The sequence below is a fragment of the Bison bison genome, unplaced genomic scaffold, assembly GCF_000754665.1.
Source record: "Bison bison bison isolate TAMUID 2011002044 unplaced genomic scaffold, Bison_UMD1.0 scf7180017864302, whole genome shotgun sequence".
Classification (NCBI taxonomy): domain Eukaryota; kingdom Metazoa; phylum Chordata; class Mammalia; order Artiodactyla; family Bovidae; genus Bison; species Bison bison.
In genome coordinates, this window is record NW_011494874.1 from 1,581,297 (window position 1) to 1,604,851 (window position 23,555).

Here is a 23,555-nt window from a genome sequence, read left to right on the forward strand (position 1 = left end):
CAGGCCTTGACTAGATGGACCTTTGTTGGCAAAGTAATGTCTCTGCTTTTCAATATGCTATCTAGGTTGGTAATAACTTTCCTTCCAAGGAGTAAGCATCTTTTAACTTCATGGCTACAATCACCATCTGCAGTGATTTTGGAGCCCCAAAAAATAAAGTCTGACACTGTTTCCACTGTTTCCCCATCTATTTCCCATGAAGTGATGGGACCAGATGCCATGATCTTCATTTCCTGAATGTTGAGCTTTAAGCGAACTTTTTCACTCTCCTCTTTCACTTTCATCAAGAGGCTTTTTAGTTTCTCTTCACTTTCTGCCATAAGGGTGGTGTCATCTGCATATCTGAGGTTATTGATATTTCTCCTGGCAATCTTGATTCCAGCTTGTGCTTCTTCCAGCCCAGCGTTTCTCATGATGTACTCTGCATATAAGTTAAATAAGCAGGGTGACAATATACAGCCTTGATGTACTCCTTTTCCTGTTTGGAACCAGTCTCTTGTTCCATGTCCAGTTCTAACTGTTGCTTCCTGACCTGCATATAGGTTTCTCAGGAGGCAGGTAAGGTGGTCTGGTATTCCCATCTCTTTCAGAATTTCCCACAGTTTATTGTGATCCACACAGTCAAAGGCTTTGGCATAGTCAAGAAAGCAGAAATAGATGTTTTTCTGGAACTCTCTTGCTTTTTCCATGATCCAGCGGATGTTGGCAATTTGATCTCTGGTTCCTCTGCCTTTTCTAAAACCAGCTTGAACATCTGGATATACACAATTCACGTATTGCTGAAGCCTGGCTTGGAGAATTTTGAGCATTACTTTACTAGCATGTGAGATGGGTGCAATTGTGCAGTAGTTTGAGCATTCTTTGGCATTGCCTTTCTTTGGGATCGGAATGAAAACTGACCTTTTCCAGTCCTGTGGCCACTGCTGAGTTTACTATAATACTAATAAATAATGGTCACAAAAATTTATACTGGAGAAGTATACCTCACTTTAAACCGTCTGTATGTTCCTAAGAGTTGTGTCTGTTGGATTTTTATAATTGAAACCTTAGATTAGAGATATAGAGGTCCTTGTGATTTAATTAGCTGTGAATCAGTTACTGTGTTGAAAAATAACTTTCAGATAAGATTAGAGAGATGTGTTCACTGGGAGGGACCAGTGCACTTCGTGGCGCAGGGAGTCCTCTGGTTCTCACTTCGTCCCTTGCAGACCGCATGGCCTTTCCCACAGAGCAGCCTCTTGGAGTCCTTGCGTTTACAGCTTCTCACCACGGACCACCCTGAGTCAGAGACCACGTGTGATTAGGAAGCTGTCAGAATAAGGAAATAAGCGATGGTGTCACTGCAGCTGTTCTGCTTTTCAGTAAAGAGGTTTGAAACTCAGTCTTTTTTAATATCAAAGGAGTTGAAGCCTCTGAATATCTAAGGCAGCGTTTTAAAAAGCATAGCAATGTCCTGAAAATGTGGAGCCTCCTGAGTGTTTTGGGGTATAGGCCTTGATTTAAACTCTTAGGATGCAAAGATAGTGTTTCAAATTGGAAAGCAGCTCAGGCCTTTTACCGCGTCAAGGAGATTGGGTAACAGTGATGTCGCCCTGGTAACATCCCCACAGGGCAGGCGTCATCGTTACTGTTTTGCACCTGAGGAGAGGTGGTTAGCGATGTGAAGTAACTTGACCATGGTCACCGAGGTCACTGGGCGGGCAGAGCTGGGCCAAAGCACGCGGTGTTTAACTGCTGCACCGACGCTGAGGTTACGGGGCTTCTGCTTCTCCTCCTTTCTATCACTTCTTCCTCCATGTGTTCTGAATTCTCTGTATTTCTTTGTCCACCCCCAACCTCTGTCTTTGCCTTTACACTATGCCTGGTGGAGAATTTGCTGCCCAGTGTTCTGATTACCCCCGTCGCCCAAGCAGACGGCCTCACTCAGCCGCTGTGGACAAACGCCCCACAAGCCCAGCGGAGCAAGACAGGACTCTGAGCGGCGGGTGGGGTGCATCCGCTTGGTCAGAGGCCCGGGCTCCCTGTCAGCTCGGGAGCTCCCTGTCGGGTGCGGGGTGGACGTGCTTGCAGACGGCAGGACTTCCCAGCTGCAATTTTGGTGGAGACATAAACACGAAGTATGTGCCGGACAGAACACCTGCAGACCCCAGGACTCCCACGACGGTTGCTGGGTCAGAACCATGCAGAGTTAGGCTGCTCTGGGGAACCAGCCGGCCAGGAGAGGTCACGTGGGCCACTGCTGGGCCTTCAGGACGCAGAGAGACCTGTAACATGTGAGAAGCGCTCCCCTGGAAGGAGGTTAGAGTGGTTTGAGGGCAGTCCTTTGGGGAGGCAGGGAACACTCAGTTTATCTGGAAAAGTGCCTTGGGCTGACCTCAGCCCCTGGGGAGAAGGTGGAGTCACCCGAGGGACGCGGTTCCCACCAGGTCCCGATGCTGAAAGTACCTCGTCCACCTGGCCCTTGGCTTCCTTGTCGTGAGGCGCGGAGGACTGACCGAGGTGGGAAGCTGAAGGAGCTGTCACGCAAGGCCCATGGTAAACGCTCGGGAGACGCTGGCCCGCGTTACGATGTGTGATCCTTTGTTCTGTTTCAGAAGCAGTTGTCCTAACTTTAGAAGTGATTGATTAGAACACTTGTTTCTCTTTTAAAAAACCCATAATAAGTAAAGATTTTCTAATAGAGTGTCACTGAATCAGTTATACTTTCCTTGTTTTTTCTAACGTGTGTGTGTGTGAGGGGGATTATTGATGGCCACTTTCACATGCTGGCTTCACTTAAAAGGAAACACTGAACTGGCGGTGTCTGGTGGCTCTTTGATGTCCAGAATCCCTGGTGGTGTCTCCAGCTTAGCTCTGACAGGTGTCTGCTGGCCTGTGTAATCCAAACCCACAGGGAATGGGTTTTGCCTTTTCTCTTTTGAGTTCTCGTTTGCTCCTAGACATACGTTGATAGAAACCCACAGGGAACAGGTTTTACGTTTTCTCTTGTGAACTCTCATTACTCTTACACATGTGTTGAAAACCATAGGCGACTATAATCCAGTGCTCTCGTTATTTATTCGATAATTGTTCCAGCTAAAACTGAGCCAGCCCTGGCTGTGGAGAGCACCTTCAGGGTGGCCCCTGTGTTCTTGAGGCATCCCCCATCATCTTCTTTTTTTTTAAACCTCTTTTTTTGCTACCGGAATGTCAGCATCTTTAGGTCCTCTCAGCAGACAGAGCTAGCATATATGTACACTACCCTCTCTCTCTTCATTCCAATAACCTTGAGTGCATATTGATGTAAATAAATGGCCAAATGAATAGATAAATTGGGATGAGAGGGAAATTTTTTTCTCATTTATGATTCATAGGTACAGAGAGGAATGAGGGAAATGGAAAATCATCATTAGTATAAGTAATCATTTCTGCAGGCGAGATAAATTTGTGAATGCTAAAATTAGTAAGCTAAAACTTGAAAGAGAATGGGATTTCTGCACAGCCTCAAATGATCTCCTGAATATTTATTAATTACCGTGGTGGTTTTAACTTATGTCCACAAATTGTTTGCTGTTTCTTCCTCCGGGAGGTAGGGCTTAATTTCCTTCCATTTGACTGAGGGCTGGACTTGATGACTTGCTTACAAAGAGTAGAAAATGAAAGGGAAAGATAGTTGACTTTACAGAGAAAAGTCTGGTAGATGCTACTTAACTAAATCATTAATATCAGCATCATCAGTAATAAGACATGTTGATATCACATACCTTCTGATAAATGGCATGGGAAGAGCCTGTCCCCTCTGTGGTATTCTCTTTCAAAGGTCTGTAATCTCAGCTGATTTATGAGAATACATCAGGAGAGCCCACACTGAGGGGCATTCTACAAAACACCAGCCCAGCCATCCTCAAAACGGTGAAGATAATGACAAGGACAGGCTTTGGGGCTGTCAGAGTGGGGGGACATGGCCACTTACTTGCAGTGTGGTCTGCTGGATCCCAGGAGAGGAAAAGGCATCAGTGGAAGAACTGGGCAAATCCAAATAAAGGGTCTAGTGTAGTGAGTGGAGTCGTACCAGCGTTCATTTTCAGTTTTGGTAAATGTTATGTGAGACGTTAACATTAGGGGAAGCCAGGCGACAGGGGCGTTCTTCACTGTTGGTGCAACTCTTCTGTTAATCTAAAGTAACTTCAAACTTAAAAAACAAATCAGAACAAACAGAAAATAACCATAGATGATCCGGAATGAGTCATTGTACGTGGCTTCTAACGTTGAAAAAGGTATTGCTATTATTTCTGTTTTACAGGAAGACATGACTGTAGTTTCTAAAAGAAAGTTCTAGAAGAAAGACAGCTGCATTTGGTGTCACTTCTAGGAGTTTTATTGCCGACCATTTATTGGATATTCCAGTGTCACTGATCCTTGATCCACAAGTTTTATTCTGTTCTTTGGTTTTATTTTTCTTTTTCAACCATGAAAATAGTATCTTCAGCTTTTAGAGCTCTGGAATATAATATCGGTCATCATTATAAATCAGTTTAACCTTATTCATTTGAAGAATAATTTTAGGTTCCTTTAAAAATCCGTTTCTGCTCTGCTTATGGTTGAGTGAAACCTCAGAGTCACCTTGCACAGTTGTGTGGGTGGTGTGGGCAAGAAGAGTCAATCAGTAACAGCGGCAAGTCACGCTGAGTCACGCAGCCAGAAGGAGCTTGGTTTCGGAGCCTCTGACCCAGCTCCTCCCAGAGTTACTTCCAGCCCTTCCTTTCTGCTCCTCTGAAATAGAAATCGATGGCTTTGGCAGTCTCCTTTGCTGATAGGAAGTCAAGGTGAGGTATTATAATAGATTAGTTCTTTAGTACTGTGTGGGGAGGGCATTTGCAGCTCCTGATATTTGTCTTCCCTCAGTGGCTCAAAGCCTTAGTTTGGGGATGATGAAGTTAGTTACTTGCATAAGGCCAGCAGCGTGACCCAGTCGCTTTGATATTTTTTTGCTCTGTCTTCAGAGGGTTCTCCCGCCTATTCTCACCAGAAATACACTGTTAATAAGATGCTCCTTTTTTTGCTACGACTGTATTCTTCCTTTAGAAATGTTGTAAAGAAGTGGAATGAGTCATTTAAAAAGTCTTGATGTTTGTAGGAGCTCTCTTTTTGTCCCGAAGCAGTAAGAGACGCTCGTGCGGGTCCTCACCAGCACAGGGTTACTAGGTGAGGGCAGAAGCAGCAGCTCTCCCGATTTTAGTTGTGTGACCTTGGGCAGTTCGTTAATCTCTGTGTGGTTCAGTTCATGTATACAGTAGGGACGACCACAGTGTCTACCTCGCAGGATCATTGGGAGGGTTAAAGATGCAGGTGAGACACTTAGCACAGTAATGGGTCAACTAGTCGCCTAGCAGTTGGTGCAAGTTACTCAGCAAGATAGTTTGAAGACTATTTGGAAAATTGGGGTGCAATAATAAATGCGAGTAGCAATAGTGAAAATGGAGATTACACAGGCTTCCTTGGTGGTCCACTGCTTAAGACTCCGTGTTTCCATGGCAGAGAGCACAGGTTCAATTCCCAGTTGGGGAGCTAAGATCCTGCATGCCTCGTGGCACAGCACCCCCCAAAAAAAGTGAAGCTTGCAGCAGTTGTTCCAGAGCATCTGGTGCCATGCCCAGTACCAGGGGAATTGCATGCATATGTCGTTTAATCCTCCCAGTAGCCCTAGGGGAGAGTCTTCCTCCAAATGAGGGACCCTCCACTAGAGGGCGAGCTCCCATGAGGGGCGAGCTCCCAGCATTGCAGATCGTCTGTGGGACCCCCGTCTGTGTGGGGCCGGGGGCTGTGTCCTTTCAGTGCTCTGCTGAGGGAGGCAGTGCGGTGCCTGCCCTTGACTCAGAACACGGCTTTTTCCCAAGTCACATCTCTCAGTGGTCCTCACATTACTTTTACAAAAATAAGTCTTCAGTGTGGGATTCTAAATAAAAACAAAGGCAAGAAACTCATGAGTCACTTTAAAGACTCTTTTACTTAAATAGGATATAATTACAGAACTTTTCAGTATATACAAAGTAAACAGTAGTATAATGAACCCCAGGTGCTGCAGCCACCACCACCAAGCCTGTGATTTTTAATTAATCTGTATAACTCCGTCTGGTCTCCCGCCCCGCTTGGTTGCTGTCGTGATTCAGTCACTCAGTCGTGTCCAACTCTTTGCATCTCCATGAACTGCAGCACACCAGGCTTCTCTGTCCTTCACTATCTCCCAGAGTTTGCTAAAACTTAAGTCCATTGAGTCGGTGATGCCATCCAACCGTCTCATTCTCTATTGTCCCTTCTCCTCCTCCCTTCAGTCTTTCCCAGCATCAGGGTCTTTTTCAGTGAGTCAGTTCTTCGCATCAGGGGACCAAAGTATTGGAGCTTTAGCATCAGTCCTTATAATGAATGTTCAGGACTGACTTCCTTTAGGATGGACTGGTTGGATCTCCTTGCTGTCCCAGGGACCGTCAAGAGTCTTCCCCAGCCCACAGTTCAAAAGCACCGATTCACTGTCTAAGTTTGTCATAGCCTTTCTTCCAAGGAACAAGCGTCTTTTAATTTCGTGGCTGCAGTCACTGTCCACATTGATGTTGGAGCCCAAGAAAATGAAATCTGACACTGTTTCCATTGTTTCCCCATCTGTTTGCCATGAAATGATGGGACTAGAACCCATGATCTTTGTTTTTTGAATGCTGAGTTTTAAGCTTTTCACTCTCCTCTTTCCCCTTCATCAAGAGGCTCTTTAGTGCCTCTCTTCTTTCTGCCATTAAAGGGGTGTCATTTGCATTATCTGCATAGTGATATTTCTCCTGGCAGTCTTGATTCCAGATTGTGAGTCATCCAGCCCAGCATTTCCTACGATGTACTCTGCATATAAGTTAAATAAGCAGGGTGACAATATACAGCCTTGATATACTTCTTTCCCAATTTTGAACCAGTCTGTTCTGTGTCCAGTTCTAACTGTTGCTTCTTGTCCTGCATACAGGTTTCTCAGGAGGCAGATAATGTGGTCTGATATTCCCATCTCTTTAGGAATATTCCACAGTGTGTTGTGATCCAGAGGCTTTAACATAGTCCAGTGAAGCAGAACTAGATGTTTTTTGGAATTCCCTTGCTTTTTCTGTGATTCATCATTTGTTGGCAATTTGATCTCTGGTTCCTCTGCCTTTTCTAAATCTAGCTTGCACATCTGGAAGTGCTCGGTTCATGTACTGTTGAAGCCTGGCTTGAAGGATTTTGAGATAATCTTGCTAGCATGTGAAATGAGCTCAATTGTATGGTAATTTGAACATTCTTTGGCATTGCCTTTCTTTGGGATTAGAATGAAAACTGACCTTTTCCTGTCCTGTGGCCACTGCTAAGTTTTCCACATTTGCTGGCATGATGAGTGCAGCACTTTGACAGCATCATCTTTTAGGATTTGAAATCGCTCAGCTGTAATTCTATCACCTGCACTAGCTTTGTTTGTAATAATGCTTCCTAAGGCCCACTTGACTTCACATTCCAGGATGTCTGGCTCTAGGTGACAGATCACACCATCGTGGTTATCTGGGTCATGAAGATCTTTTTTGTACAGTTCTGTGTAATCTTGCCATCTCTTCTTAATATCTTCTGCTTCTGTTAGGTCCATACCATTTCTGTCCTTTATCGAGCCCATCTTTGCATGAAACGTTCCCTTGGTATCTCTAATTTTCTTGAAGAGATCTCTAGTCTTTCCCATTCTATTGTTTTCCTCTTTTCTTTGCACTGTTTACTTAAGAAGACTTAATTCTCCTTGCTATTCTCTGGAACTCTGCATTCACTTGGGTATATCTCTCCCTTTCTCCTTTGCCTTTCACGTCTCTTCTTTCCTCGGCTATCTGTAAGGCCTCCTCAGACAACCGCTGTGGCTTCTTGCATTTCTTTTTCTTGGGGATGGTTTTGGTCGCCACCTCCTGTGCAGTGTTACGCACCTCTGTCTGTAGTTCTTCAGGCCCTCTGTCTGTCAGAGCTAGTCCCTTGAATCTGTTCATCATCTCCACTGTATAATCATAAGGGATTTGTTTAGGTCATACGTAATGGCCTACTGGTTTTTCCTGCTTTCTTCAATTTAAGTCCAAATTTTGCAATAAGGAGTTTGTGATCTGAGCCACAGTTAGATCCTACTCTTATTTTTCCTGACTGTGTAGAGCTTCTCTATCTTCAGCTGCAAAGGATATAGTCAATCTGCTTTTGGCACTAACCATTTGGTGATGTTCATGTGTAGAGTTGTCTCTTGTGTTATTGGAAGAGGGTGTTTGCTATGACCAGCATGTTCTCTTGACGAAGCTCTGTTAGCCTTTGCCCTGCTTCCTTTTGTACTCCAAGGCCAAACAAGCCTGCCACTTTGGATATTTGACTTCCTACTTTTGCATTCCACTTGGTTATTATTACACAATTTTTTTTTAAAGGAAACATTTGCATTCATTGAAATGCACATTTTTGAACTGCATGATTTTTGCAAGTGGATAGCTCCCTGTACTCACAGCACAGAGCGCTACTCTCACCCGAGCTCCTTCATGCTCCCTACTTAGTCCTCCCTCCCTGCCCCGGTGGCCACTCTTCTGGGTTTTATTTTGTTTCTTTACTCTCTTATAGAAATTCCTGTTCAGAGAAGGCAATGGCACCCCACTCCAGTACTCTTGCCTGGAAAATCCCATGGGCGGAGGAGCCTGGTAGGCTGCAGTCCATGGGGTCGAGAAAAGTCGGACATGACTGAGTGACTTCACTTTCACTTTTCGCTTTAATGCGTTGGAGAAGGAAATGGTGACCGACTCCAGTGTTCTTGCGTGGAGAATCCCAGGGACGGGGGAGCCTAGTGGGCTGCCGTCTGTGGGGTCGCACAGAGTCGGACACGACTGCAGTGACTTAGCAGCAGCAGCAGCAGCAGCAGAAATTCCTGTTAAATGGAATCTCTCCACTCCTTTAGCGAGCATACATGCAGTCTCCGAGGTTTATCCCTGTTGTCCTGTCGGCAGCTGATACCTTCTTACCGCTGAGTGATGTTCATTCCAGTCTGTGACTGCAAAACGCCTTGTTTATCTCGTCTCTTGTTGAGGAACTTTTGGGCTGTTTCTGGTTTTGGACCACTGTGAATAAACCTGTAAAACTTCATACAAGACTTTTTATGGTTATCTATATATATATATATTTTTTTTTTAGGTCATTACCTGGAAATAGAATCTCTGGGTCACAGGGTAGATGTATATTTAACTTTACAAGAAACAGCCCAGCCTTTTTCTGAAATGATTATACCTTTTTCCACTTCCACCAGCAAAGAACCCAAGAGTTCTAGTTGCTTCATATCCTCTTCAGCATTTGGTGTGGTTAGTCTTTTAAATTCTGGCCACTCCAGTGAGCGTGTCCTTTTGCTTCATTATGTGTGTGCTTGAATGTTTATTTGGCTGCGTTGGGTCTTAGTCATGGAGCTTGGGATCGTCGTCACGTCAGGGGGTCTTTCACACGCGCAGCCTACACACTGGCTCTGTGGTCGTGGTGTGGGCTCAGCACTTTCGGCACGCGGGCTTGGTTGCTCCGCAGCACGTAGGATCTTAATTCCCAGACCAGGGATCGAACCCTCACCCCCTGCATTGGAAGCTTGGAGTCTTAACCACCGAACAGCCTGGGAAATTCCCCAGCTGGTTCTTTTGGAAGCAGAGGCTTGCCTACATCCCTCTGTGTTCCACTCCGTGATGTTTTGTGTTTCCAGCAGGGCAGTAAAAAGACAAACACACAGAAAAAACCTGAATGTCACTTGACCACAAAATTCAAAGCAACTCCAAGGCAAAGAAAAGTGGTTACTTTGCAGATTTTTAGTTTTTTTTCCCCAAGATCTTTAAAAGCAGGAGCAGAGTTGCTTTACATCTGAGCTCACACTGTTCCTTGCACTGAGGCGCGCAGAACCCCGTCAGGGTGCCCGTCTAATGTCGGCACTGATTCCTTGGTTCTGAGTGAGTGCCTGGGGAGGCATAAAATGATTCTGTCTGCAATAAGAAAATGTGTTTCAGGGTATCATAGCTGGTTTTCATATTAAAGATGAGAAGAGTGAGTAAATGTTTGTCTAAATGACAAAGCTGTTTGACTGACTGGTCCTAAAAGACTGATTAATTTTTTCTTTTTTTTTAGATCGGGTGTATAGTTCAAAACTTAGAACTGTTGCTAGCCTCGGTTGGTTTCCGCTGTTCCCACCCAAGGCTGGGCGTCTTGGCGCCGTTGGCGTCGGGGCCTTGGCTCCTCTGTTACAGGTCCTGTCCTGTGCACCATAGGAGATTTAGCATCGTCCTTGGCTGCTGCCATCGAACGGAGCAGTGACACTGAAACTGTCTCTAGTGTGGTCCCGTGTCCCTTAGCGGGGCAAGGTCCCTTCGGTTGATAACCACTGGCTTACAGCATGCCCTGGGCAGAGGCGTGGCAGGCATCAGTGGGGGGTCTTCAGTGGCCTGGTCCTGGGTCAGGGACTCTGCGGTGTGGGACTGTGGGGCGAACCGTGGATGCCCTTCCAGCGCGCACCCCAGGGAGGGAGAGATGCTTGGCAGCTGTTGGATTAGCGCCCCCCAAAGAATGCTCTGCTTGATGTTTTCTTCTCCTTTTGCCTTATTGGTGTGTTTGTTCACCTCCTCTGCCCTAAGGAAAATAATCTGTATCTGCCATGTCACTCAGAGGACGGTCTGACGTGGTGTGTTCTCTAGAACCTTAGTTCTAAGGGACGGTAACTTACTAGTATGTAAGAGAGGACCCTGTGCCCCCAGAAAGTCTGGAAAATGTTGGTTTAAATGAAGGTGAACCGTTGTCCTTATTTTGTAGGATTTTTGAAAGCTTCTAACATCAACTGTAAATTGTCACTCTCCAGAAGGAACTAGATTGGCCCTGTCTCACGTTTCCTCAACATGCAGTTTATCCACAAAGCGTTTTCCAGAGAAATAAAATTCTGTGGGACATGTTTTGGGAAATACTGTTCTAGAGTCACCTAGAGGAGGCCAGGATGCGGGGAGGAGCAGGTGGTGGGCTGGGCACTGAGCTGGCGGAGTGGACAGACAGGGTCATGGTCTGGTCCCTACACGCCCCAGGATGGCCATCCGTAGTGGTTATTAGGCAGTGAAAAACTCAGATTCTAGGCGGGAAGGAGCTGCTATCCTGAGCCTCCAGGGTGCGGCCCCACCCCCACCCCCTACGCAGCATGCTTGGCCCCTTACCCAGTAGTCGTGGGATCCCCCACTCTCTCCAGCAACTAAAGGGTTACAGTCCCGGCTTCAGCAGGGACCCTCCTTAAGTCTGCTGCGCCAGCAAAGTGAGCTGTTTTTTCTGGTTGGTTGTGGACCATGGTGTGTAAGTTGCTAATATTTTGAGTTTCATCCTGGGTATGAGGGAGGACACGGGATGACGGCTAAAAGGGGCCTAAGGCTTTTTGTCAGGAGTGCCCTTCTGCTCAGGAGGCTTTGTGTCAGGAGCGCCCTCCTGCTCAGGAGGCTTTGTGTCAGGAGCGCCCTTCTGCTCAGGCTGCCCAGGCTTGTGCTCCAGGCTCCCGTTTGTGGCCTAGCATGAGAGAGACTGGAAACATCCAGCCATGTTGATTTACAACAACAGTAATATTATACTGTTGGATATAACCACTCTTTGAATAACCAAACAAAATGCTGAGCTTTACTCTACATGTTGAAAGTTGGTTGGGAATTCCCTGGCTGTCCAGTGGTTAGGACCCGGTTCAACCTTGGGGCCCAGGTTCATTCCTTGGTCTGGGAACAAGAAGCCCACAAGCCACCTGGCAAGGCCAGGGAAAAAAAAGAAAAAAGAAGTTGATGAAATAGTTTTGCCAGTTCAGAGAAAGAATATTTCCAGAATCAGTTTCTTTTGGAGTCGCTGAGATGGAGTCTCTGGTGGACAGAGTCATTCAGCTGGGATGACTCCACGGGCCCAGCCACAGGGAGAGGGCCCTGGCAAGGGTCAGTCTGGAGGGTGGCACAGCCAGCCTCTGGCCGTTGGCCTCCACTGTATTGTTGTGATCTGGGATGTGAACACAGTGGCAGGGAGAGCAGTCTCCATAAAGAAAAACCTCGGTAACGACACACCTGCTGAGAGAGCGCCTCTCCCCGGATGAACGACTGAAAACGCGTGCAGCTGCGTTAAAGGTCAGAAAGAAGGCCAGTGTGAACGGGAGATGCTTATTTTCCAATGTTGCTTACATTGCTCAGTTAGTTCCTATAAACTGACTAGTGGAAAATTTTAGTCTCTGTTTCTATATTTATTAATTGTAAGAGAAACTACCAAAGCATTCTTTCAGGAGTTTAGATGGGAAGAGTTTGAGTGCATGTCCAAAGCTGTAAGAGCCTCGATTTTTGTAAGATAATGTGGAAGTGAGGTATACTTACGTTCAGCTGCTGATGGGAGAAATAAAACTTGATAAACTTGCTTGGCATTATTTGTGAGCTTGTAACTTGTGATCATGGATGATAAACAGCGATTTGATAACCTGACTTTAAAGTTGGCCCAGATGATACACCGGTTATTTGTTCTTCCCTGCACAATAGCATTGAGCAAGTGAACAACCTGCGAGAGATACAAGCGCTGAGGCGCCTGAACCCGCACCCGAACATCCTCACGCTGCACCAGGTGGTCTTGTAAGTATATCGGGCTTTAGGAACTATCTAACCTCGGTGATAATCGTTAGATCTCTGTTTAAGAAAGAAAACCATGGTAGACATTTTAAATATTGGCTTTGTAGCTCAGACACATTTGGGCCAGTGTCTGCATCCGAGTCCTAAAGGGAAAGGCCTTCGTTGCAGTGACTCCGTGTCACAGCAGTGAACACCATTCAAATGGTCCCCCTCCCGGAAGCTCAGCTGGGCTGCTGTGGAGGCGGCGATGGCTCAGGACACCTGCGTGTGAGCCTGTGGCCCTCTTTCAGGGGCTGCACTTAGGTCATGCCTGCAGTTGCCATCTTGGTATGACTTCAAGCAGCCATTCTTAACTGTATTCCACATAATTTCAGGGGATTTTTCATTTCTGTTCTAATCAAGACGGCGGAGTGCAGCTCGTCTGGAAGGGCTTGTCTCCTGGGGACTGGGGCTGGGATCTGGCCTGAAGCTCCGAGAAAGCGCCCCTCAGCGGGAAGCCTGGCCTGTACCACCATCTGGGGAAACCGTAGTCTCTGACCATTGAGCTGGGGAGGTTTTCATCAGAGAGCTGACCAGTTCTAAACTCAAAACGCAGTGCCTTGTCTTGGCCGCGTGGCCTCCTGGCCTGCATGCTCTGAGCACGTATTCGGCCGGTCCGGAGACTGCAGCCTGCACGGGGCAGCGGTCACAGTGCTGCCTGTGCCGAGTGCTTCAGGGGCAAAGCGCTTCTGTCCACGGCAGCCCAAGGGACAGCGCGGCCCCATCCAGCCCCTCCACAGGCACCCTGAGGGGCCCGGGGTGTCACTGCAGGGGCGCGGGGAGAGGCGTCTTCCTCTTTTTGCCCCTGGCTGGGTTGTGTATTTCACTCCCACACTGTGATGTATCTCAGTGGCATGGAAGTAATTTAGGTGAATTAAAGCTGAATTTGCAGCCACAGAGCTTGAATTAAGTCCTACTTTCTTTGTTTTGCTTCTCCAACTCCTCAACCTGTTTCTTCTGTCTGAAGATATAATAGTTACTTTCATAATCTCAAGATGGTTTTTTCCCAAAATTGTGGGAGACCAGCTTTTAGAATTTCTGCCCAAAATTGTTTTATTATTATTTAAAATTATTTTTACCTAAAATACTGATTGAAAATCAAAACTTCTGCTGTTTCGGTCATTACACTTTGGTCTTTGCTATGGGAGTGTTTTATGTTTATCAGAAGTGTTTACAAATGAGTTAAATATTTGATGCTTTTATTCTGATTAATACAAGGAAAAAACCATTTTAAAAACCTGCTTTCTTCTTCAGTGACAGAAAATCTGGTTCTCTTGCACTAATATGTGAACTTATGGACATGAATATTTATGAGCTAATACGAGGTATGTAGAATAATTTGAAAGAGCGTCTAAAATCTTTTAAAGTTTATAGTTCCCATATATTTGTCTTAATTCTCAAAATCATCGATCGCCGCAGTTCAGTAGTTGTGTATAAGTATACAGCCATGTGTGCTAGGTCGCGTCAATCGTGTCTGACTCTTTGTGACCCAGTGACTGTAGCCCACCGGGCTCCTCTGTCCGTGGGATTCTCCAGGCAAGAATACTGGAGTGGGTTGCCCTGCCCTCCTCCAGGGGATCTTCCCGACTCGGGGATTGAACTCGTGTCTCTCATGTCTCCTTCATTGGCAGGTGGGTTCTTTACCACTAGCGCCACCTGGGTGTGGGAGGTATTTGGGGGGCAGTCTTGTCTGCTCAGAATGTGGCTGCAGACGGGAAGTGATGCCACACAGCGCTCAGGCTGGTGAGGTGACGCGGGTGAGGGAGGCGCAGCAGGAGGCGCGGCTCAGGCCTCCCGCAGGCTCGTGCCCTCGGGGTCCATTCCAGGCTCTGCGTTGCTCGGCGTTCTACTCTAGGCTTCAGAATGAGGCAGGGCTTCCCCCACAAATCATCCCCTGAGAGGGACTCTCCTTCCTCCTTGGGTTGGGAGCCTCATGCGGTGCCCTGAACTGCTGAGTGCTCATCGTTCCCCGTCGTTAGAACAATACAGCACTGTCTGGGGGAAGCACGCTTGCCTGAGCCGACCCCAGTCGCAGCTGGTTTTGGAGGCCAGCGGAGGTCACCCGAGGGAAGCAGAGAGCAGGAGGCGGAAGGTTGGCCCACGTTTATCCAACAGCCCTGGGTCTGACCTCCCCGTGGCGTTAGATGTCAGGACAGATGAGCCTTGTAAATACCACACAGCAAGTGTTAGACTCCATGGATCATATTATTCTTACCGAACAAATGAAAATCACTGCCTTATGTCATATGAGGGACTCTTTATATCTGAAATAGAGTTTTAGCGACAGTATCATAGATGATTTAAAAACTGTGATGTTACCTCAAGCAGGTTAGGCCAAAGCGCAGATGATGTGCTGTAGAGAACTTTTAGATCGAGAAGCTGTTCTTGCAACAAAGGGGACCTTTAACATGATGTTAAAGGTGCATGTGAAGAGTTCAGATAAAATTATATTTATGAAGTGAGAGCATGGAAAGAAGTATTATGTCAAATGGACATATTTTATATGTGATTTAAAATATGTGGCTTAGTAAATAAAATAAATAGCATGAGTAGACAAGTTTTACATCTGTGGAAGTTGATATAAAACTTTTGGATCCAGAAACTTTTACATCTTTTGAGGAAAGTAGGAGATTGCCTTGTGTCTGGGAATATATGGTATTTCTTTTAAGTTACAGACCTTGGGTATTTTATTCATAGACAAGCCTCTCACTCAGGTGTCTTGCTTTAAGTACAATTTAAAATAAACTTAGTCATCTGGTTTCTTGGTCTAACACCTATTAAAAATAAGAGCTCTTAAAAGGAGCTTCTAGAACTTTACACACCAACAGAAAGTGACAGGTGGCGATCCAGTAACGGGGGAGGAGACTGGAAATACAAAGCAAACCAAGAATGGTCGGGAAAACAGCTGTAAGCTGCCAGGCTCCCCAAGACAGGTTAGCGGGAGCACAGTCGTGTACGGGGTTGTGGTCACCATATCACCTAGGATATGCTGATGGGAAAGTGGGTGAAACGTTTTTAAAAGATCCCATGTAAAATACCTCCAAATAGAAAAGAGTTTATATCTGAGGAGTAAACCTCACTTACCTGGAAATTTCACTTGAGGTCTTATTCCAGACAACTTGGATAAGTAAGTGTTACTCTATGATTAACTTTCAGGTACACTAACTAACTTAGATTATTCACTTTGATAGTCTCTGTGTAATACATATTTTAACAGTGTATCAGGACAGGGTATCAATGTAACCAAGAGAAACAACCGCTAAATTTGCAATGATCTTTTTACCAGTTAGCCGACATTTTGTTCTTAATGAATCTATAGAATCACTTCCTTTTAGTATAATAACAATTCTCTTGGTATAAGATACATATGTTAGAATTATGATTGTTAGAATGTGATATTTTAAAATTCGAGGGGAGGGGATAATTTCTGGCAAGTTTCTGTGTGTTTAGATTGGAGAAAACTTTGTTTAGAAATCAGTATTTTAATTTCCAGTAGTAGGGGAGTTGTGTAATTGGAGGAAGTGAATCTGTTTCTTTCAGTATCTGTCTACAGAGACTGCAGAAAGCAGACTGTTGTATTAAGGCTCTACGGCCGCTGGTTCATCCCGTGGGTGCCAAGTGGCTCCACAGGCCAGGCGCTGTGCTCTGAGCATGGGATCAGGTGCTCTCGGTGCTAAGGGGCCTATAAGTGTCAGAGATGTTAAAATGTGGGGAGCACGGTTGACTGATTGTCAAATGCTCACTGTTGGAACGTGAACCCTGATTTCAGAGTTGGCTTAGTGTTGAGGAAATACAGTCATCCCTCCGTGCCTGCAGGCTACTGGTTCCAGGAGCCCCGCAGGTACCAAAATCCATGGATGCTCAAGCCCCTTGTATATAAAACGACTCAGGGATTCAGCCAACCTCAGAAACCTTGCATGCGGGACCCGTGGACAGAGACCCGGGGGTTCGGGGGCGCCGACTGTGCGGTGATGACAGTGATGGCTGACGGCCCTGAGTGCTCACCACAGGCCTTGCACTGCCCCTGGCTCTCGCGAGGAGTCAGCTTATTTCACCCCGAGAGCCTGTGAGGCAGATTCTGTCATGATTGCATGTTCGGGATGGTGAAAGGGAGGCATGGAGAGACAAAGGACCCGTCCACGGCTGTGGGCCTCATCCGTGATGGTCTGGGGTCGGGACTTGGGCAGCGCCTGCTCTTGCCCACCCTGCACGGCCCTCTGGGCAGCCCTGAGTGGACCGGGAAGGCCTGGCAGCCAAGGCCACCACCGACCACTTTTGGGCCACGTAGTCCCCTGCTGTGGCTCCTCTGCCTGTCCTCCTCGACAGACTTGGCCACCCAGACCCTGAGATTGCCCCGGCAGCACATGGGCCGCCTTCTGGAGCACAGGCTGTTCCAGGTCCGGGGCTCGTCTTGTCACCTGTGAGTGGACCAGGCATCCTAAAACAAATCCATGACTCTGAGCCAGGTAGGAAAAAGCAAACCAAGCTTTGTCTGTAAGCGTAGCATTAGTTTGTTTCCCTGAGGAGCTTAGGCAGTGCGTCTGAGCTGTGGAGCACTTTATACAAGGGGATTGCTCATCCACGGATTGTGGTACCTCAGAGGCTCCTGGAACCAGTACCCTGCAGACACCCAGGGATGACTGTATTTCCTCAGTGCTGAGGCAACTCTGAAATCAGGTTCATGTTCCAGTCACTATGCAACGTAACGATTTTGCATGACAGGTTAATTACTGTGTCAGATTAATTCAGTTATATTTTTATGTATGATCACATCTGAGCCACTGAACTGTAAGATGCAGTATTTTTTATGTACCAACAAAAAGGAAGAAAAACATTGCCACTACCGCTCTGACACATACCTTTCTTATCACTTAGCAATTTTAGTTCTGTCCTTAGTAACGGGACTCGTTCAGAACTATTGAGACAGTTTCCACCCATGTCACTTTTGTGCGTATATAAAAAGGAAATGCTGGGAGGGATTGGGGGCAGGAGGAGAAGGGGATGGCAGAGGATGAGATGGCTGGATGGCATCACTGACTCGATGGACGTGAGTCTGAGTGAACTCCATGAGTTGGTGATGGACAGGGAGGCCTGGCAAGCTGCGATTCACGGGGTCGCAAAGAGTTGGACACGACTGAGCGACTGAACTGAACTGAAAAAGGAAGTAGACATGACATAAACCCATTACGGCATCCCTAACTTTTCCTTGAGATACTCTGACGTGGCGTGACCGCTGAGCGTCGTCCTCACATTGTCTGTCTGTGGCGTTCAGGGTGTGAGTGAGTAGCATTATTTTCGCTGGAATTTTCTGAAGCTGATGGCACCATCCTGTTAGGTCAGTACTGGTGCTTCTGGGAAGTGCCCTCTGGTTCTGTGTCAATGGAGCGCGGGTGTCCCCGATCGCACTCCAGGCCAGAGCACGCACAGCGCCGTGCGCATCTCACAGCGGCAGGTCCTGGTCTGGAAAACGGGGGTAATCATGGTGTCTGGCTCTCAGGGTGGTTGTGAGGAGTAAATGACAGGTGTGAGGTGTGCGGAGCAGCCCCCGGCTGGCGTGGTCTCTAATCAGCGTGGGCTGCTGTCACCACCACCACCACCACGCTGTGCACAGCTGGTGTGTGCCGGCTCTGGCCTCCTGCACTGGCTCGTCCCCGTGCTGGGAGCTCAGCTGCACTCTAGAGATGAGGAAAGAGCTTCCAAGAAGTCAGAGCACTTGCCTGAGATGAGCCAGCTTCAGAGAGCAGAGCTGGGGAACTTCCCTGGCTGTCCAGTGGTTAAGACTCTGCTTCAATGCTGGGGGTGTGGGTTCCATCCCTGGTCAGGGAACTAAGATCCCACTTACCACATAGTATGGCCAAAAAATAAATAAGAAACAAAGCGGAAGGCAAAGAGCAGAGCTGGGAGGCCCTTCTTGAGTGCAGTCTTGTTGAGAGAGGGGTGCTGGTGATGGCTCTGGCTCCATGCTGAGTCTGACAGCGCGCCTGCTACCCTCTGCCGGGCGGGACCTCCAGCCTCTCTGAGAACCACGTGCTGTCCTGCAGGGCTCTCTCTTGGAAAACACTGATGGCAGACATGTGCTCGCACGCTGCCTCAGGGCCTAGCCTCTGGGCCTAGGCATAGACTGTGGGCCGCTTGGCAGCACCATGGTGGGCCCGGCAGGCACCTCGGAGCCTGACCAGGAGAGCCAGGCGCAGCCTGGGGACAGGGCCTCTTGTGGGAGGAGCGTGTGTGCTAGATTTCCTGGTTCAACGTGGGCTACACTGGAGGCCACAGTTAATCATTGTGTTCACTTTCGAATTTTTACATTGCTGGTGTTATGTGTGACATTCATTAAGTGCCTTCTTAATGAGAATATTTGGTAAAAAATTATCTTGGAATAAATAATTTGGCTCAGTGAGCCAGGGAAATATGTTTGCAGTCTGCTGGCTTCAGTAAAGGGTCACACAAGGAACCTCAGGGCGTTTTGTTAACAGTATTTTGTCTGCTTCAAGATGTTTGTAAGTGAGAATCTGGTGGGAACCAGATACCATCTCGCGCCCAGAAAGTTAGGATCTTGTTTTGGGGGAAATACTTTTGAAAGTCGATAGTCCATCCTCCTTGTCGAGGGTGTGGACTCTCTGATTGCTCAGACCAGTGGTGCCCGTGGCTCAGGCGGGCCCCTTGTTCCCCTGGTAGTCTCCGTGTGCAGACAGGGATTCCCACGGAGAGATGGGAAGGAGTCACGGCCTTGCCCCCACGGCTATGAACGGGTAGAGGGAGGTAGCCCGGGAGGAAGGGAGAGAGTCCTCCTGCACTGGGGGCAGAAGGCAGTGAAAGGTCAGACTCCTGGCCTCCCTGCTTGTGATTCACTCGGGCTAGGCCTGGGCCTTGGAATCTGCTTTATGAAAGATCCCTAGGCGATTATGAAGATCCGATGCAGTAGACTTTTCCTGAAAGAGTCCACCTTCCCTGAGTTCAGGTTCCAATGAATGTGAGGACAGCTTTATGCTGTAACTGGGATGTGGCTGTGTGGCTGTGGCTGGGAAGGTGCTTCAAGGAACAGGGCAGCGTGAGCACGACTGGGAAGCGGGAGAAGGGGATGGGGCTGGGGCGTCCTGGCAGCCAGAGGGAGGCGTGGGACGCGCAGCCAGGCCCTGCAGCTGGTTCTGGGAACTCGGTGGAAAGGCAGCTTTCAGGGCCGCACCACAGACCTGCTGAACCGGATGTGCCGGGCGAGGATGGGGAGCGGTCTGTGTCTTCACAAGCCCCGGGGGACTGGGGGCCCTGGTCCTGAGAGCCCTGAGCCGGGGGAAGTCTGCCCCCGAGGTCTGGGGAGCCCGGCTCATCCGTGGGCAGCACCGACAGAGGGGACAGAACCTCAACGCTTCAGCCAGCCTCACGGGGGACAGAGTGGGAATTTTGCTTTCTGCTCACCTTTGTACAGATAATCGATAAAATTACAGGATTCCTTAAGCTGTGGGAAGCCAACAATCTTAGTTTTAATTCTTTTAAATTGTGGAAAACTGATGTGAAACAGAATAAAAAGATGACATGGAAAAATTCACTCTACTTAGACATTTTGTAAATCGTGATGGACGTGAGTCTGAGTGAACTCCGGGAGTTGGTGATGGACAGGGAGGCCTGGCGTGCTGCGATTCATGGGGTCGCAAAGAGTCGGACACGATCGACTGATCTGATGATTAACATAAACATTCTCGTTATGCGAGAAAAAGAAAACATTAATTTTCAACAGAAATTGCAAACTTAGGACCAAAAAGTCAAGTGGGCCGTGTGCTCGTGTTGGCTCTCTGGTTAGGTGAGAGTGTGTTTCTCATGTTTAAAGCCTAATGACCTAGAAACACAGGCCTCTGAGATTAAAATCAAATAAAATATGACATCTTCAAGAACGCAGGTGTCTGTGCTGTTGGTCGTCATTCAGTTGTTAAGTCGAGTCCGACTCTTTGGGACCCCGTGGCCCGCAGTACTCCGTGGTACTGGAGTGTGATGTGCGAGGTTCTGGAACATGATGAACACTGCAGGAGTGAGGAGGGTACAGGCTGTAGGCTGTGTGGATGGGCGCCCGGCGTGCTGCAGGGCGTGGTCAGCGGTGCCAGTGACTGCTCCCTTTTGTGAAAGGAGCGTGTGGGCTGTAAATTTCAGTCATTGGTCTTCTTCGATTAAGAGAACGTACTTCTGGGACTTCCCTGGTGGTCCGGTGGTTAAGACGTCATGCTTCCACTGCAAGGGGTGCAGGTTCAATCCCTGGTCAGGAAACTTAAGATCCCATATGCCGGGAAGTGCAGCAGAAAAAAAAAGAAACTGTGATCTATTCCCTTAAAGACGGAAATCTCCATCTAGACAGGAAGCTGAGGAAAATGCTGGATTTGCAGCTGACTCCCGCCATCTCGGGCTTCCCAGGTTGGCTCAGTGATAAAGAACCCGCCTGCCAATGCAGGAGACACAGGAGACACGGGTTCAATCCCTGGGTCAGGAAGATCTCCTGAAGCAGTAAATGGCAACCCACTCCAGTATTCTTGCTTGGTAAATTCTGTGGACAGTGGAGCCTGGCGGGCTGCAGTCCATGGGGTCACAAAGAGTGGGACATGACTGAGCACATATGCACGCACGTGGCCTGCCACCTCGAGTCGCAGTGTGGAGGAGTGTGCCCTGCAGGCCTGCCCGAGGCTGCGTGGAGGCCCCCAGACCAAGTGCCCCTTGGTGATCGCTCAGCACCCTTCTCATTGCAGAGAAGGCCTGGGGCCCGGCGATTCTGAATTAAATCACGTCAGTATGTAGAATTCTACATGGCATATTTTGTAGATGGACTCCATATTTCCTAGAACTATTCCATTCTGTTTTCACTGAGAAAATTAGAAATTCTTGCACATTATTAAAAATGGGCTTTTGTTTTATTTCAAAAACGGGGATATTGGTAATCATATTTGGCTGTTTCCTTGATTGCACAGGAAGAAGACACCCGTTATCAGAGAAAAAAGTTAGGCACTATATGTACCAGCTGTGTAAGTCCCTGGACCACATGCACAGGTATGCACGGGGAGCCTTGGAGGCTTTCAGATTAATAAAATGCATTACCAAAAAAAAAAAAAAATGCATTACCATCATTAGAAAATGCAGTGTGAAAGGATCTGAATGAGGTACAATTAATTCTGTCCTTCTTTTCATGTTGAATGCAGAAATGGAATATTTCACAGAGATGTAAAACCAGAAAATATATTAGTAAAGGTAAGAACTTTTATATGAAAAATTGATATCAGAATGAAGACAGAATATAAAAACTTTTCACTGAATATGCTTTCAATCCCAGTGGATGTCATGTTTGTTATTTTTTTTTTCCCTTCCAGTTTGGGAAAAAAAATCGTTAGTAAATGCCATCAGCATAACTATACGTCTGGAAAAAGGCACCCTTCTTATATACTGTGTATAAAAATAAACTCCATTTATTGATAAATTATTCTAAACACTGTAAATATAAAAGGGGAAGAGGCAGGATTTGAGCTTGGATCTGTCTCACTCAAAAGCCCTTAAATGTACATGTGTAAAGTGTACAATTTGTTAGGTTTGAGCAGTTGTATATTCCCGTGAAACCATGATCCCAGTCGACAAACAAAGCTACTGCCCCCAAAAGCTTCCTCTGGCCTTTGGTAACCTTTGCCTTCCTGTCCCTTGTCCCCAGGAAAGACAAGCTGACTTTCTGTCATAATAGAATTAGTGTGTGTCTTCTAGAATGTTCTAAACATGGAATTACATGTTATATGCCCTCCTGTGGTCTGACTTCTTTCGCTCAGCATCGTTTTTCTGAGATTGGTCCACACGGTAGTGTGTGTGCCACAGCTTTTGTCTCACGTTTGATGTCTGTCAAAAACAGAAATTGTCTCTGTTTTTGATGTTCTTCTATTGCTTTGCATTTCAGTTTGGGAAGTTTCTGTTGGCGTGTCTTCAAGCTCACTGACTCTTTGCTTGGCTGTTGAGTCTATTGATGAACCTATCAAAGTCATTTAAAATTTCTGTTCCAGTGTTATTTGTGATGTTTTATTTTGATTTTTTCTTAGGGTTTCCATCTCTCTTCTTACTTTTCCCATCTGAACTTGCATGCTGTCTTCTTTTTCCCCTGGAACCCTTAAATTAATCATAGTTTTTTTTTTTTTTTTAAATTTCTTCTCTGGTAATTCTAAAATTCTAAAACCTGTGCCATATCTGAGTCTGGTTTTGATGCATGCTTTGCCTCTTTAGACTGTTTTTTCTTGCCTTTTTATGTGCCTAACTTTTGTTGACTGTGTCAGGAGTGGGAGCAGAGGTACGAGGCTGTCCGTGCAGGTTTCTTCCTCATCTGGCCAAGACAAGTGCTGTTTAACGTGGGCCGCAGCTGCAGGCGCCTGCCAGACGTCATGCTTATCGACAGCACGCATTTTACGACTTGAGTATGAGAGAGAAAGAAGATGGAAGAAACACCTTGAAACCTGTCTGAGGCATAACGGGGGATATGACCAGGGTGTAGAATTCACCTGTAGACTTACACTGTGACTTAAACCTTTGCACAGCCCGTAGACGTTTTGCAGACATTTTGAAATGTCTGTAAAACACAGCCAGAATATTTGTGAATGTGATCCACTGGATAGAGACCCCACCTGCTCCTGGGTCAGAGGCAACTTCAGACGCTCACAGAGCCAGCGCTCCATGGTCTGCAAGCTCGTTTAGATGCCAGGCGTCCTTGTGCTAGCGCGCCTGCGCCTGGAATGGCCTGTGTGACGGTCGCTGCTTGGTGAGATGTTCCTTGTCCCCGTGTCTCCCCCTCGCAGCGGGATGTCCTGAAGCTTGGGGACTTCGGGTCGTGCCGGAGCGTCTACTCGAAGCAGCCGTACACCGAGTACATCTCCACCCGCTGGTACCAGC

At 47.2% G+C, this 23,555-nt stretch overlaps 1 protein-coding gene across 1 annotated transcript in view; it reads left to right on the forward strand.

The window, feature by feature from the left end:
• Positions 1-23,555, forward strand: part of MOK (MOK protein kinase) — a 44,337-nt gene that overhangs the window by 15,358 nt on the left and 5,424 nt on the right. Inside the window, exons 3-7 of the mRNA XM_010851416.1 lie at positions 12,540-12,629; positions 13,920-13,990; positions 21,611-21,689; positions 21,839-21,887; positions 23,462-23,547. Coding sequence (XP_010849718.1) covers positions 12,540-12,629; positions 13,920-13,990; positions 21,611-21,689; positions 21,839-21,887; positions 23,462-23,547 — 375 coding nt within the window. The remainder of the gene's footprint in view (positions 1-12,539; positions 12,630-13,919; positions 13,991-21,610; positions 21,690-21,838; positions 21,888-23,461; positions 23,548-23,555) is intronic.